Source organism: Podarcis gaigeae (assembly GCF_964106915.1).
Source record: "Podarcis gaigeae genome assembly, chromosome: 2".
NCBI lineage: Eukaryota > Metazoa > Chordata > Lepidosauria > Squamata > Lacertidae > Podarcis > Podarcis gaigeae.
In genome coordinates this window covers 61,552,554-61,569,087 of record NC_139679.1, presented here as the reverse complement: position 1 = coordinate 61,569,087, position 16,534 = coordinate 61,552,554, and the positions used below count along the sequence as shown (strand labels likewise).

Below are 16,534 nucleotides of genomic sequence, written 5' to 3'. Positions count from 1 at the left end.
TTTGATGTGCCACCATTGCCCATTCCAGCTGTATACTTTTACCGGGCAGCTCAGATATCCCACAACATGCCATTATTAAACATCTCAGGCACTCTTAGCACTTCACTTAAGAAAATTCTGCCCCAACTAATCACAGAACTATATGAAGACAATCTGGAAGACTCCATACATGCAATTCTGAAAAGTGGAAAATTCGTCCACTTGAGACCCGAAGACCAGGTAACCCAACTGTGCGTATGCAAAGAAGATGATAAAGAACATGATGGCAAATCCGATGATATCTTTAGCGCAGCGGGATAGAGTGGAAGACAGCTGGGTCATGGTCTTGTTAAAACTTATGTATTTAAATATCTGGAAGAAAACAGAACAGGATACATTGTGGTGGGACAAAGACCAAGCCAACAGAAGGGGCTCAAAGTTACCTGCTTAAATTTGGCAGGAAACCAATACTAAACTGGATGAATATTCAGGTGAGCCTGAAATGAAATAACTAGAGAAATGAAGTTCTTTATAAAAGACATATTATTTTGAATTTTTATAAAAAATTATATCCCGTGCTTATAGATCACTTCCAGTGCTCACATAGTTCCCTTTTCCAGAGGAAGGATTTCTGCTGGAGATTCTATATAACTCTTTATATAAATTAAAATAACCAGTATTGGACGTACTGAATGGTGGACCTTTAAGCCCAATTTCAAACATTACATTGGTCCCTAGTGTGAGATCCCATGATACTCTGGTAACCTAACTGAAACTGCAAAAGAAGAGCAAGCGATGGGGACTTTCTCTTACGGCACTTCCAGTTTAAGCTTAAAAGGGAAAATAAATGTGGGAAATGCACAAGCTCTTTATTTAACTGGAACATGACATTCTCTCCATGGAAATTCCCTTCTGAACATTACACTAGAACAGGGTGTTCTAATCTTTTTGGACCAACGGACATATTTGGAATTTGGAGTAACTGCTAGGGCAAGTGTGACTGTATGACCAATGGAAGATTAGTGAAAAGTTAACCCATTTTCTTAAAGCAATGCAAGGCATTTCATGGTCACATTAGCAGTCTATAATACTACACAACAGCTTTCCCCACTCCTATACTTTAAGTAGGCTGCAATTTTAGAAGGAAGGTGATAAAAAACATGACAGTGGATGTTACTAAAGTGGCATTTTTGAGGGTCTCCCTGACAAATAATGTACTATAGTCCCCTAAGGGGTAAGGCTTGGCAGAGATTATGAATGTGGAGGAAAGAGGAAAATATCTATAAACACCTATGCAAACATTCTTCAGATAGCTCTTTAAAATCTCTAAGAGAAAATTTGAAAATTTTCTGTGAGAAGTATGAAAATAAAACATTGTTAATATATTTAGCAATGTGAGCAGTAGTACCTTTATCCATGCAAAAAATACATTCACTGAAATCATATTATTGTAACGGGTCTGCCAGAATGAAAGGAAATTAAAGTCTGGATAAGCTTCTGAATTGGAGAGCAGACTTTCCATCAACCTGGACACTTCAATAGTTCGGTAAACATTGAAGAAAATAGCAAAAACAGACAACTGGAGGGGGAAAAGTAAACGTTTGTGAGGTTACAATTTATATTTTTCTGATACTGTATATTCTTCATATCTTAATGAAGTTGATTGATAAAGGGCTATGAGAGGTCAACCATATCTGCCTATAAGCCAAATATGCATTAAAATGTATGTAGGGAGTAAATAATAATAATAAATAAATAAATAAATAAATAAATAAATAAATAATCATTTATACCCCACCCATCTGGCTGGGCCTCTCCAGTCACTGTGGGCAGCTTCGAACAAAGGAGTAAAAATACATTAAAACATCAATCATTAAAAACTTCCCTAAACAGGGCTGTCTTCTAAATGTCAGATAGTTGTTTATTTCTTTGATGGGAAGGCGTTCCACAGAGCGGGCACCACTACCGAGAAGGCCCTCTGGGTATCTGAGTATCTATATAAGGAGCATTTTATTTTATGAAACACCATAACTCATGCTCTTCTTCACCATGAGGGTAACATTAATATTTTTCTTCAGGCATGGAATACTCACATCTTAGTTGTCACCTGAAATGGAATGTTTTAGGGTACATGAAGAACTCATTTAAGTTTTATTACTAGCTTAGAATGGTTTCCCCTAAAAGGATTCTGTGTGGGGTGAGTTTCCCTCAGATTTCCGTATGAGTCCCAGAATTTCATTTATTTACATACAAAATGAGGATTAAGAATTGCTGTTGTAATTATTACAGTTTGCAAGCAAATGTATTTACATGTTTGTGTAGCAACCTCAGAGACTGAAAACAGCCCTTCTCCCTGTGCTGACAGGATGACGACATAATGATTTGCCTTTTTCCAGATACTGCTGAAAAAGTCTCCACCTTCTGAACTAGATTTTCACATCCCTTCTCTGTCTCTCTTTCTATCTCTGCATCTGTCTCTTTCTTAAAGCTCTGCTGTCACCTGGAATGCCCTAAAATACTGACAGGCCATTAAAATGATAAAGTGGAAACCTTTTCGGTGGAAAAAAGATAGGGACTCTGTTTCTTTAGCTATTGTTATAGAGCTGCCATTCTTTATCCATCTGATGTCGCCTTTTGGGGACCGCAAAATTCTTGCCATGACACAACAGGCTTTTTGAGGATGGGAAGTTTGCACCCCTCTCCCCACATGAACCAACCCAGACACTGCAATCATCATCTAATCATCATCTGAGACATTTCTTCCATGAGAGGCCAAGAGGGCTCTTTCCCTGTGGTGGCTCTCCCCTTGTGGAATGCTCTCCCCAGGAAGGCTTGCCTGGCCCTTTCGTTATGTATCTTTAGGTGCCAAGAAAAAACGTTTCTCTTCTCCTAACCTTTAGCTAATTATACAATTTATGGCCTTTTAAACTGTGTGGAGCGGTACTATATTTGTTTGTTACTATGTTATATATTTTTGCATTTTTATATTGTAATCCTCCCTGTAATCTTCAGTTGAAGGGTGGTATAGAAATTTAATAAATAAAAAATATTTGGATGGGTGGGGATCAGGGAACTCTCTTTTTACTGTACCCCAATTACTAGGGAGTAGTAGACAGCAGAAAACAAGAAATAATCCTATCCCTGCTAAAGGCCCAAAAGAGGTATCAGACAAGCTTGTTCCTAATTTAGGTATCAATTTTCCTCCCAAAAGAAAGGTGATATCTGTCCTATAATTCCTGCTTTTTCATCCTAAATGGGTGAAAGCAGACTGCAAAGAGACAATTGAAAGCTTTCCCTTCAATTTTCAATTAGCTGCAGTTTAGCATTATGCCTGAACTATGGTTGAACATAGCTATGGTTTTTGAAAGGAGCCACCTTAATAAACAAAAGTTTGAAGTTAGTTTCTTTCAGTAAACCAGTGCTTTTTTCTATAAAAATTGTTTAGGGGTACTCTTATTTTCCTACTCATACTGAAATACTGCCCCTTGATGAGGCAAAACTTAGATTCACAAAATCTTTAGGGGTATGTGTACCCCTGCATACCCCCACAAAAAGAAGCACTGTATTAAATCATAGGTAAATTTCAGTTTTTGACATAACACTAAACCTTAGCTAGTGAATAATGGAATCAAAATCTGGAGGAAAAGGGAACACATGAGCTCTGAGGCTCTTAGCACATTCTTCTAATGAAAAGCCAAAGTTTAACATTTTATCTGACTGATCTAGTGGCACCCAAGGAAACCAAGACTGAGCAGGGATTGCTATCCATGCCAATGGATTCAACATAAATACAGCACCACTCTGAATATAATAAATTTAATGTAGCCAGGTTCTTATGCAACTGTGGAAAAATAAAACACTAAGAACTTTTTCAAGCACTTTACTTTAAGGAAAGCAGGGAAACAAAATTATTCTGATTACCAGTATGCTTACTGTAAATCAAATACAAGCTAAGTTGTGGATGGCCAGGAAACACTGAATGTACACATTGATCGTGAGCCTTGCATTTTGACTGCTTTGGCCTGGTTTTCAGAAAAGAATTGTCATGTGTAAAACACAGTTAACTGCTATGTTTCTCAAGGGGCAGAAACATACTAAATTTGAAGCTGCGAATGTTCCTTGCCCAAGGAACATCTACCCCTCTTCCCAGTATTCCCAGCTCTCTCTAGTGGCATAATGGAAAGCATCCTGTCCCCACACCGCAATATGGTTTCTGTCATAATTCTTTTTTGTAATTTCTGAGACTTACCAGGAGCAGTAACACATCCAGCCAGTTCCAGGCATCTCTAAAATAGTCCTTTTTCTGTTTCTTTAATTTTAAAACTTCTTGGATGGTGAAAGTGAAGATGAAAAGACAAAAAATGACTTCACAAGAGGCCAGGAAATAATCGTAATAGCTGACGTATCTGAGAAGCTTTACAGAGTGGAACTGCCAGGAGGGGATTGCACCACCTGTTGCAGGAAATTCCACAATGAGCCTGTGAAATGAAAGTAAAGGAGGATGCTATCTGGTAACACATAAGACTGATTCCAAACTGCAAAGCTCACCTGGGGTAATTTCAAAGGCCCCTGAACTATTATTACCTCTCGATCAGTTGTAGCTAACCTCTGGCTTGGGGGGCTGATGTAGTCCCCTAAGCAAGTTTTTCTGGCCCCCAAGACCCCACAGATTTTGGTAGTGGTGGCAAAGGAATAAAAAATATAAACAGACATGAACTGCAGTGGGCCAAGAGATTTAAACCCCTCGGCCCAGTCCAGTGCCCTGTTGAAGATGCATATCACACCCTTCCACTTCATTTGATGAGCAGGGAAGGTGCAATAACTCCATTCCTCAGTAGATCAGTGAGGGCTTTGTACCTATGTGAGCGTGCACACATGCATTCTGTGCTTGTGTGAGTATAGGATGCACATACCCACTTTTGGTCACAATCACCACTAGCATGCACCTAGAGAACTGTCTAAGGATGTAAGTAGCTACTGAACCAAGAAAAGCCAGCCACTTCTGCTCTAGATATAATGAGGGTTTTGTTTCTTGACAAGTTTTAACATGTTTCGGTTTTGTGGATCCAAAAAAAAGCTGCTGCTCTATAGCATTCAGTCAAGATTTCAAACTCTGGCATCAGTGGAATTTTTAGGAAATGAAATGAGATACAGTCCATGCAGTGGCGGCACCCTAGATTTAATGCCTGAAAAGGCAAAGCAAAAGTCAAGGGCTAGAAGAGTTTGTATGCTAAACCAGCTGCAACTGGAAGGAGTGGAAAGAAGAAGGATTTGATTTGCGTAGTAGATGTACCACAATTTTAAGTAGCCTGCACAGGGTGAGATTCGTCCATTCAGCAACAGAGTAGAACATGCCATTATTACTTTATCAACAGGACTGGTAATGCAATTACTTTATCTTGAAAACTGAATTTTAAGAACAGCAAACAGAAGAGCTCACCTGACCACACAGAAGAGGTTTACATTGGCATTATACATTGAAAAGTCAATGAAGATAACCCTTGTTCCTCTGGTGATCCAGTTATGTTTCTTGAGGAAAGCAAGTTTTGCTGCACTTTCTGCCTTTGACTTGGGCAAGGTGAACATAAATCCTCCACTACTGTATAGCCCAATAAGGCCCCAATGCCATGGGGAGAGTGATTTAGAAGTGGAATAATGCCACCTGTAGGAAAGAAGGGGATTGAGGCACTTCAGTTTACAGAAAGCATCCTACCCCCATTTACTCCCCAAGGATTTATTCAATCACCCCTAGCTTTCCAATGCCTTTTTAACAGAAATAGTTAATTGAACACTGCACACCTGCTATTCACGGTGGAAACAAAAATCTCATTCGTACCAGTTTTCTCCCACCCCCATCTAGATCATCTAGATCAGGGCTAGGGGGTGAAGGGTTAAAGTTCCCCTTCTCACCAGGCTCGCAATCCAGATGGTCCCATCCCCTATCCCATCCTGCTATTTACTTTTAAAAATTCAATCACATGAATGCAAAATTCCATGGATGACATCTTGTCTACTTTGGTATACAGCCTTAATTCTTTTTTTGTGGGCTGTGTATATAGTACAAAGCACATTCTCAAAGAATTCTGGACACTGTAGTTTGTTAAGAGTTGCTAGAAATTGTAACTCTGTGAGGGATAAGCTGCAGAATTCCTTGAAGGAAACAATGTGCTTGAATGTGGTTTAAAAGTAAAGGCATAACTGCAGTTGTACATACAGGCAGTGCACCAAGATGGTATGGTCAAGAAGCGTGGAAAGGCTGTGTTGGGAAATGTAAGCTGTGTAGAGGCTTACCATTTCCCATAACAGCCTGTTGGGCTAACTGCACATATGCCTATGAATGTGTGGCAGGGGATGCAGAGCAATAATATTGTGTTGAACCCTATAGTCATCCCACAGTGCACAGGGACTATACCGTGTTGTTAAATATATAAATACCTCACATATCAATTTATATGCCCGAAACGGGTGGCAACCTAAGACAATACCAAAACAATTTTACAAATAATATCAACAAAGGTGCTTTAGCAAACATTTTAAAAACATAAATATCTATTATCTGGGGTAATTTAAAATAAATATTCAGACACTGGGGCGACATTCAACAAAGTTTTACTCAAAGTAGACCCACTGAAATTAATGAACATTACTAAGTTAGGTCCATTAATTTCAATGCATCTACTCTGAGTAAAACTAAACAATGTTTACCAGTATTGGAATAAACCAGTCTATGAAAACATGGTTCAAAGTTTGTTTCAGATATTAAGTTGGTTCCAGCCCTGGTAACCATACTTTCCTGACTTTGATGTAACTGAAAATCATGATTAATAAACCCAAGGAGTCTTCAGTCCTGGTACACTGAGAAGCAAGGGACTCACATAGACCTAATTTTCTTGTGAGTGCAGCTGGCATATTAGTTTCCATATGCAATTAATCACTATTCTGTTGGTTGCTATCCACACTAATAGGTGGAAGTTGATGGAATGTATCTGTAATTTTGTTTTCTCCTTCCTCTTAGTCACTCCTCCCTCACCATCTATGGCTCGTTTCCATTCTAGACATACATGCAGTTATTTCTGTATCTGTGCACACGCATACCTTTCTCTTAAAAAAAACAAAACAAAACCGCAAGAAGAACATACAAAGAAGCATAACTAGTATGTTTCACCATGGGCAAAATGGTGGGTTGAATGACACTAGCGGGCACACCAAAAAATCAATCTGATGTGGCTGTACTCAGTTAGGTGTCATGCATTCTCTTGCTTTCTTTTTCCTAGCCCAGAAGCTTTAACACTAATATGGTACCACTGAAACAATTATATTTAAGGGATCTAGGCAGGAACCATGAAATTCTAGGTCACTGAGGCTAATGTTTGTTCCTGGACAACTTGTAGAAAGTTTAACACAACAATGTCCTTTTTAAAAAGCAAGTTGGGCCAAGTTTGGTCTCATCAATTTGCAATAGCCATGGCCATTCTTTGTGCTGGTTGGCAGGGTTCCCATAAGAGCCACACATACCCATTAGCGGCCATGGGGCCCCATGATCCTCCCACTCTAGCTTCTTACTCATGTGGCGAACAGCTGGCTAAAAGATTTAGCAGAACTCCTGATGAGCCAAATTTTATTTTTAATATAGAGGTCTCTGATATATGAACTGTGAACATGCCTTCTGCATGCAGCAATTGGTGGAAACAGTCACAGTCACATCATTGTGGCCACCAGAAGCAAAAAAGGCTAGATTGTACTTGAATGAGAAGCAAACAGAAGTAGGGGACCCCATATGACAAACTACGTGCCAAAAATATGTGATAATGTGTTCCATACCAGCAGTGACTGTAGGTGCATACTGGCTCCTTTTTACTTCAGAGTTTCCACAGTAAGGGGAAATGGACTGGCATTTTTATTATGATGTTGTGTGAACCATGCAAAAACAATGAACAACACCAATTCCACAATAAATTCCAATCTAGAAACACTGAAGGAGGGAAGGGGTAGCACAGGCACAAGGCTCATGCAAATATTGTCTAAACTAAGGCAGCGTTTGATTCACCCTTATACAGGACAAGCTGATGTAGGTGCAAATCAGCAGGGTGCCACTACTTGAGCCCCTTGACACATATTGTTTTATTTATTTACAGTACAAATGCATTAATAACAAAATTTCTCAGTGCTCCCTAAGGAAGCCAAATCCCACTATTAAACTTATTTTGCTAAAGTATGTGTACAGTATGTTCAGATACAGTCAGAAGGAGCAAGGAAAATAAAATGTCACGATACTTACTCAGAGGCATTCTTAAAGCCAAATGATTGTCTATCTTCATGTAAATACTGATATTTACCATAACATTCTTTCATAAATGCCCGGAAAGAGGGATAGATAGAACATGTGTTGTTACGGACTTTTAGTTGTCTAATTCGAGGTACTCCTAACAGTAAATTCTCATAGTAGATAAGTGTGGTGTTTCTTTCATTGGGTGTGGAATCGTTGTTGTACGAAGTGCCCCAATCAAGGCCATCCAGAAGTGGTCCTTCTATAAACTACATTGCATGAAATAAGCAGAAAATAAACTTTTACCAGAAGAAATTCATCATCTGAAACTCGTTTACTTGGAATCAAATATTATTTGAAAACCCATTGTTACACCTGGGAATCTAGGAGGCACAATGGCCTTATAAAATGTTTGTTTATCTATTTTGTTTGTTTTTTACATCTTATTTGGACTACTATAAAAAACAACCAATTGATTTCACTTGGCAGATTAAGAGGTTTAGGAGCACTTCACCTATCCTGGTCAATCACAGTTAATAGTTTACTGTGAATGTGCCAATCTGAGCTGCTTTGCTCCTCCTTCCTAGAACATTGAAGAAATAAACCAAGATCCTCAGCTTGCTATTATGTATGAAACCAGGTGTCAAGGTTTGTTTTGTTCAACCAAACCGTTAGGCAAAATGAGGCAATCATCACAGAAAGCAAATACTGCAGGCAGAAGCACCTGCTGCCCCAACCATTTCTCCTGAGCCTTCTGGTTATTCTTCCCTGTTGGAAACCAAGAGCCGAGTGTTCCACACAGCTTTTGTACATGTAAAGGGATTGGGGAGGGGAGTCTTTGTCCTTTGCAAAATGCCTTGGACAGCCCTTTACGTAAGCAAATAACAAATCATGCCTACAGATCATGGTTTGTTGGAAGTGAAACAACTCATGATTCTACGTAATGCGCAAACAAGGCCATAGGTCCTTCAATATTAATTCTTTATAATGGCACACTAAATTCCACTAAAAACACTGGTGATGGTCTAAAATACTATAAATGCAGACACCTCTTGATGTCTTCTGTTAAGGGATGTGCCTCATGCACACAGAACACATCAATAATGTTCTGTTCGTGCATAAAGGGACCCCTGACCATTAGGTCTAGTTGTGACCGACTCTGGGGTGCGGTGCTCATCTCACTATGTTGGCCGAGGGAGCCGGCATACAGCTTCTGGGTCATGTGGCCACAGCATGACTAAGCCGCTTCTGGCGAACCAGAGCAGTGCACTGAAACGCAGTTTACCTTCCCACTGGAGCGGTACCTATTTATCTACTTGCTCTTTGACGTGCTTTCGAACTGCTAGGTTGGCAGGAGCAGGGACCGAACAACGGGAGCTCACCCTGTCATGGGGATTCGAACCGCCGACCTTCTGATCGGCAAGTCCTAGGCTCTGTGGTTTAACCCACAGCGCCACCCGCTTTCCCTTCTGTTCATGCATAGATTTATGTATGCTTTGGTAACCTCTAGGTTAGGTAAGTTCATAAGGATGGAGCAGCACATTATATGTAGAGCTGCCTCTGAAGACGGTTCAAAAACTTCAGCGGCCAGGCTGCTTATTGGGGCAAAACAGTTTGAGCATATTACAGCAATCCTGGTCTGACTGAACTGATTACCAATTAGTTACCGGGCCTAATTTAAAGTGCTGGTTTAGACCTATAAAACCTTAAATGGCTCAGGTCTGCAATAACTCAAGGACCACCTCTCTCCATATGAACCTACCAAGACCCTGAAATCATTTCGTCTCAGGCCCTTCTTTGTGTGCCTCCTCCACAAGAGGTCTGGAGGGTGACAACATGATAATGGACCTTTTCCACAGTGGCTCTCCATTTGTGGAATACTCTCCCCAAGGAGGTTTGGCTGGCGCCTTCATTATACACCTTTAAAGGTAAAGTTAAAGGTACCCCTGCCCGTACGGGCCAGTCTTGCCAGACTCTGGGGTTGGTGCGCCCATCTCACTCAAGAGGCCGGGGGCCAGCGCTGTCCGGAGACACTTCCGGGTCACGTGGCCAGCGTGACATCGCTGCTCTGGCCAGAGCCAGAGCCAGAGCCGCACACAGAAACGCTGTTTACCTTCCCGCTAGTAAGCGGTCCCTATTTATCTACTTGCACCCAGGGGTGCTTTCGAACTGCTAGGTTGGCAGGCGCTGGGACCGAACGGCGGGAGCGCACCCCGCCGCAGGGATTCAAACCGCCGACCTTTCGATCGGCAAGCCCTAGGCGCTGAGGTTTTACCCACAGCGCCACCTGCGTCCCATTTACATGCCAGGAAAAAGCGTTCCTCTTTAACCAGGCCTTTGGCTAACTGACATCTAATGCCCTTTAAATGTGTTGTGGAAGGGGGGATTATTGGGTTGTCATTATTATTATTATTATTATTATTATTATGTATTTTTATTGTAATTTTATGTTGTAAACTGCCTTGAAGGTACAGGGCAGCATATAAATTTAATAAATAATAATAATAATAATAATAAATGAGCATGTGGCAGCTATCCAAAACGCAGGTGTAAGGTTTGAACACCTCTTCCCATGTAGTCACCCCATTTGCATACAACATATCACAAGGTTTTATATTACAGTGATACCTCTGGTTACGAAGGCTTCAGGTTACGAGCTCCGCTAACCCAGAAGTAGCTGCTCCTGGTTGTGAACTTTGCCCCAGGATGTGAACGGAAATCACGCATCTTTAGCACATGTGCACAGCAGGAGGCCCCATTAGTGAAAGCACACCTCAGGATAAGAACGGTTTCAGCTTGAGTGCACCTCCGGAACGAATTAAGTTCGTAACCAGAGGTACCACTGTACAGGGCTGTTGTAAGGATTACTAACATAGTATACATTTGTGTACAGTAAGTGTTTAAAACACAGGCCCGAAAAAGACTCAATATGGAGGCCAAATGGCCAAAGTATTGGGAAATATTAGAAAAAGATGGAGACAATTGGAAATTGCAGAGTCAGGAGAAAATGAAAGACAAAGTGCGAGATTGGTTACACTACGCCCAGATTAAAGAAGTTTTTAAACTTGATAGAAAACTAGGATTCCAGGTGGAAAAATCGAAATTAGAAACGGAACTGTTAGAGCCTAAGACCAAGGTACTTTCAAGAATGTACAACTTGCTGTTAAAATGGAATACACAAGATGAAACGGTTAAATCGGCTATGATAAAGTGGGCACAGGACATCGGGTATAATATTATGTTTGCTGACTGGGAAAGGTTGTGGACTACTGGGTTGAATTTCACAGCATGTAATGCTTTGAAAGAAAATGTAATGAAAATGATATATAGATGGTACATGACCCCAGTCAAACTTGCAAAAATATACCACTTGTCTGATAATAAGTGTTGGAAATGTAAGGAAAATGAAGGAACGTTCTTTCACCTTTGGTGGACCTGTCCTAAAGTGAAGGCCTTCTGGGAAATGATATATAATGAGCTGAAAAAGATATTTAAGTATACCTTTCTTAAGAAACCAGAGGCCTTCCTTTTGGGTATTGTCGGCCAAGGGGTGTTAAAGAAGGACCGAACCTTTTTCATGTATGCAACAACAGCAGCAAGGATACTTATTGCTAAATACTGGAAAACCCAAGATCTACCCACACTGGAAGAATGGCAGATGCAACTGATGAACTACATGGAACTGGCTGAGATGACTGGCAGAATCCGAGACCTGGGAGAAGAAATCATTGAAGAGGACTGGAAAAAATTTAAGTTTTATTTGCAAAAATATTGTAAACTGTATGAATGTTAAGCAGGATGCTTGATTTTAGACAAATTGGCACCATCAAAATAGATGAAGTAAATCATGAAGTTAATCTAAATATAAGATGAAAAACCTAATTTTTTTAGATAATTATTAGGCTAAGTTTAATTTTCTTTTGTAAGGATTGGAATAAATGTATCTAAAATTTGAAATATATTCGAAATTTGACAGTAAGGATGGAAATAAGGGAATAAATTGTTCTTTTAAGTGTTTTAAACTAGAACGTAGGAGCGGGAGATGTGAGGAAGTTCAGAAGTGATAAGAAAATTTGTTATATGTAATGTTATGTTTATTCTTTTTTTCTATTGTAAATGAAAAACTTTTAATAATTTTTTTTTAAAAAAAGTAAGTGTTTGAAACACTTAGGAAAAGTACTACATAAATATAAAGTAATCCAAAATTGATTATCACTGCGCCAAGGTAAAATATGGTGTTAATCCCAGATAGCAACAAATTGTGATGACAGCAAGATAAAAAGTAGAGTAAGTAAGTCATTTAAGTTCTACTACCTGGCAGGACTTAATGCCAAAAAAATTAAAAAGTCAAGTCCCCAACTTTACCACTACATATCTCTTGATGTATTTCCCCCAAACTCTTTCACAGGCAGGTTTCTGAGGGTACCCAAACCTACCCTTAACTTTTTAGTGTGAAACAGTCTAGTGGTGATAGGACAGTAGCAGATTACAGAAACCATGTGTCTACACTAACATAGTTCTGTGCCAAAAATCAGGTTTATTATTATTATTATTCACAAGTTATGTTTTTCTCATTTAAAAAACAACAACCTTTACCTGCCAAAAGTCAGCAATGCTGCTCATAGACTTGAAGTCTGTATGATCTGTATCTGACAGAGGGGTTTCTAGAAAGAGATCTGCCATAACTTTGTTCAGATAATACATATCTGTGCTCACCATTCCAAATGTCACTAAAAAGAAAGAAATCAGGATAAAATCCTAAGCAACAAAGAGAAATGGGAAGACACTCAAATTAGCAAACATCAAACACCTAATGTTTATTAGCAGGACCCCAAAACAAAAATACTGGAGTCTTAGTAATAGTAATAGTAACAGAAATATCAAATACAGTGGTGCCCCACAAGACGAACGCCTCACAAAACGAAAAACTCGCAAGACGAAAGAGTTTTCCGTTTTTGAGTCGTTCCGCAAGACGAATTTCCCTATGGGCTTGCTTCGCAAGAAGAAAGCCCATGGGGAAATCTCCGGGGACCTCTTTTAAATGCTGGCGGTGGGGAGCAAAGCCTTTCGCCCCCCTCCAGCCTTCAGAAGAGGTCCAGGAAGGCCGGCGGGGCCGAAAGGCTTTGCTCCCCACTGCCAGCATTTTAAAAGTGGTCCGGGATAGCAGAGAATTGCGCTGTGCTTTCCCGCTATCCCGGACCGCTTTTAAAATGCTGGCCGCCGGGAGCAAAGACTTTCGCCCACCGCCGGCCTTCAGAAGAGGTCCTGGACCTCTTCTGAAGGCCAGCGGGGGGCAAAAGTCATTGCTCCCCCCGCCTGCCTTCCCAGGATAGCGGAGAAGCGCAGCGCGTTTCTCCGCTATCCCGACGGCTTTTGAAGGCAGGCGGAGGGGAGCAAAGACTTTCGCCCACCGCTGGCCTTCAGAAGAGGTCCTGGACCTCTTCTGAAGGCCGGCGGTGGGCGAAAGTCTTTGCTCCCGGCGGCCAGCATTCTGAAGGCTGGCGGTGGGAAGAAAAGCCCTTCTCCCCCCCCCCCAGCCTTCAGAAGAGGTCAGGGGACAGACTGTCCCCGGACCTAAAGTATATCTTAAGAACTATTGTAAAATATCGGACGGTTAAGATGTCGAGAGGCTAGAAACAAAGAACTACAGCTGTAAATCGTAAATTAAAGGGGGAAACTTAATGAGAATATATAGAGAAATTGACTGAAGGGTTGCTGACACATTATAAAATAATGATGCAGAGAAGGGGAGGTATGGGGAAGTCATGTTTTATGTATCTGTTTGTGATTTGTCTGTTTTTCCTTTACCCTTGTTCCCTGTTTTTTTTTTTTGTTTTGTAAAAATAATAAAAAATTATTATAAAAAAAAAAAACAGACTGTCCCCGGACCTGGTCTGAAGGCGGCTTCCATAGGAACGCATTGATTGATTTTCAATGCATTCCTATGGGAAACCGTGCTTCGCAAGACGAAAAACTCGCAAGAAGAAAAAACTTGCGGAACGAATTAATTTCGTCTTGCGAGGCACCACTGTAGGCAGTTATCACCTTAGTTACTGTATTTTTCTGTGTATAAGACGCCCCCATGTATAAGACTATTTGGGGGGACTAAATTTAAAGAAAATGGGGGGAGTGGCCCAAACTTGTTGAGCATTTTAAGAGGGAATTGCTGGGGTTGGCAAAGTGGGTAGCTACTCCCCCCACGCCACTGTGGGCGGAAACGCTCCCTAGAGCACAGACCCGCCAACCAGCTGGCTGCGCAGTTCCCCCAGCTGCTGTGAAACGCTCCCTAGAGCGCGCGCCTCCGCAGCAGCATGAGGGAGAGTTGTGTGTCCACCAACCAGATGGCTGGCAGGTGCACAGCTTCCCTTCCACGCTGCTGCAGGAAATGCTCTCCTCCCACAGCGGCATGAAGGAGAGTTGCACCCCCCCAACCAGCTGGCTGGCAGTGCGCAGCTCCCGCCCCCATGCCACTATCCATGTATAGGCCGACCTCAGTTTTTTTACATAATTTTTGAGTTAAAAAAACCTCATCTAATACACGGAAAAATACAGTATATGGAAAATATGCAGCTCTTGCAATGCAGTGTTCTACAGAGAATCATGAATTGTAGAGGTGAAAGGGACCCCGAGGGTCATCTAGTCCAACCCCCTACAATGCAGGAATCTCAACTAGATCATACATGATAGATGCTTATCCTAGCTCTGCTTAAAAAACTCCAGGGAAGGAGAGTCCACCGCCTTCCAAGGGAGTCTGTTCCACAGTTGAACAGCTCTTACTGTCAGGAAGTTATTCCTGGTGTTTAGTTGGAATCTCCTCTTGTAACTTCAATCCCTTAGTCTCTGGAGCAGGAGAAAACAAGCTTGCTCCATCCTCCATGTGACACCCTTTAGATACTTGAAGATAGATATCTCCTCTAAGTCTCCTCTTTACCAGGCTAAACATACCCAATTCCCTTAACTGTTCCTCACAAGACTTAGTTTCCAGACCCTTGATCATCTTGGTGACCCTCCTCTGCATATACTCCAGCTGGTCAATATCCATCTTAGATTGTGGTGCCCAGAACTGGACACAGTACAGTGGTACCTCTAGTTATGAACTTAACTTGTTCTGGAGGTCCGTTCTTAACCTGAAACTGTTCTTAACTAGAGGCGTCCTTTCACTAATGGGGCCTCTTGCTGCTGCTGCGCCGCCGGCACATGATTTCTATTCTCATCCTGGGGCAAAGTTCTCAACTCAAGGTAACTCTTCCTTGGAATTTGTTAGCGGAATTTGTAACCTGAAGCGTTTGTAACCTGAGGCGTTTGTAACTCAAGGTACCACTGTACTCCAGGTATGGTCTGACAAAGGCAGAATAGAGCAGGACTATTTTTTTCCTTGATAGGGACACTATACTTCTGCTGATGCAGCCTAGAATAGCACTAGCGATGTTCTGTTGCTGTATCACACTATCGACTCATGTTAAGCTTCTGGTCTACTAGATCTCTATACAGTGGTACCTCGGGTTAAGAACTTAATTCGTTCTGGAGGTCTGTTCTTAACCTGAAACAGTTCTTAACCCGAAGCACCACTTTAGCTAATGGGGCTTCCTGCTGCTGCTGTGCCGCCGGAGCATGATTTCTGTTCTTATCCTGAAGCAAAGTTCTTAACCCGAGGTAATATTTCTGGGTTAGCGGAGTCTGTAACCTGAAGCATATGTAATCTGAAGCGTCTGTAATCCGAGGTACCACTGTATCCTTTTCACATGTACTACTGGGAAGCCAGGTGTCCCCCATCTTCTATTTGTGCAGCTGGCTATTCCTGCCTAAGGGTACAGGTGGAACCTTACATTTGTCTCTAGTGAACTTCATTTTGTTAATTTTAGCCCTGTTCTCCAATCTTTTAAGCTCATATTGAATCCTGGTTCTGTCCTCAGCAGGATTGGCTACCCCTCCCAGTTTGGTATCATCTGCAAATTTGATTAGCATCCCCTCAACAGGAGGGTTATTTTGCAGTTTATGAGTTAGGCTATGGGCAACCATCCAGGGGTCAAATGTCAGTGTTAGGTTGGACCAAAAACAAATAGGGGCAGAGCAACAGATGTGATGTTGTACAATAGGCTAAATTCCATCTACACAATAGAGGTTTCTACACCACCACCACTCACATCCACAGCTCCATCATCGTCCTAGGCAAACAAGAGGCATTATCACACTTAAAAGACACAGTTCAAGAACAGTTCAAGTAGGTTGTGAAACTCATCCAGTGAGGACTGTAGTCTGGACAGAGTTCCCAGGGCTGGGTAGAGAAGC

At 41.4% G+C, this 16,534-nt stretch overlaps 1 protein-coding gene across 4 annotated transcripts in view; it reads right to left on the bottom strand.

Moving 5' to 3' along the window:
• PKD2L2 (polycystin 2 like 2, transient receptor potential cation channel) overlaps window positions 1–16,534 on the bottom strand; it is a 33,078-nt gene that overhangs the window by 14,748 nt on the left and 1,796 nt on the right. For all 4 annotated transcript variants that reach the window (XR_014561593.1, XM_083728489.1, XM_083728491.1 and 1 more), the window contains 6 exons: window positions 12,842–12,975; window positions 8,258–8,514; window positions 5,420–5,641; window positions 4,229–4,457; window positions 1,388–1,558; window positions 170–351 (listed from right to left, as the gene is read on the bottom strand). Coding sequence is in view for 3 of the 4 variants with exons in the window: in XM_083728489.1 (XP_083584615.1) it covers window positions 170–351; window positions 1,388–1,558; window positions 4,229–4,457; window positions 5,420–5,641; window positions 8,258–8,514; window positions 12,842–12,975 (1,195 nt within the window). In the remaining variant the exon portion in view is untranslated. The remainder of the gene's footprint in view (window positions 1–169; window positions 352–1,387; window positions 1,559–4,228; window positions 4,458–5,419; window positions 5,642–8,257; window positions 8,515–12,841; window positions 12,976–16,534) is intronic.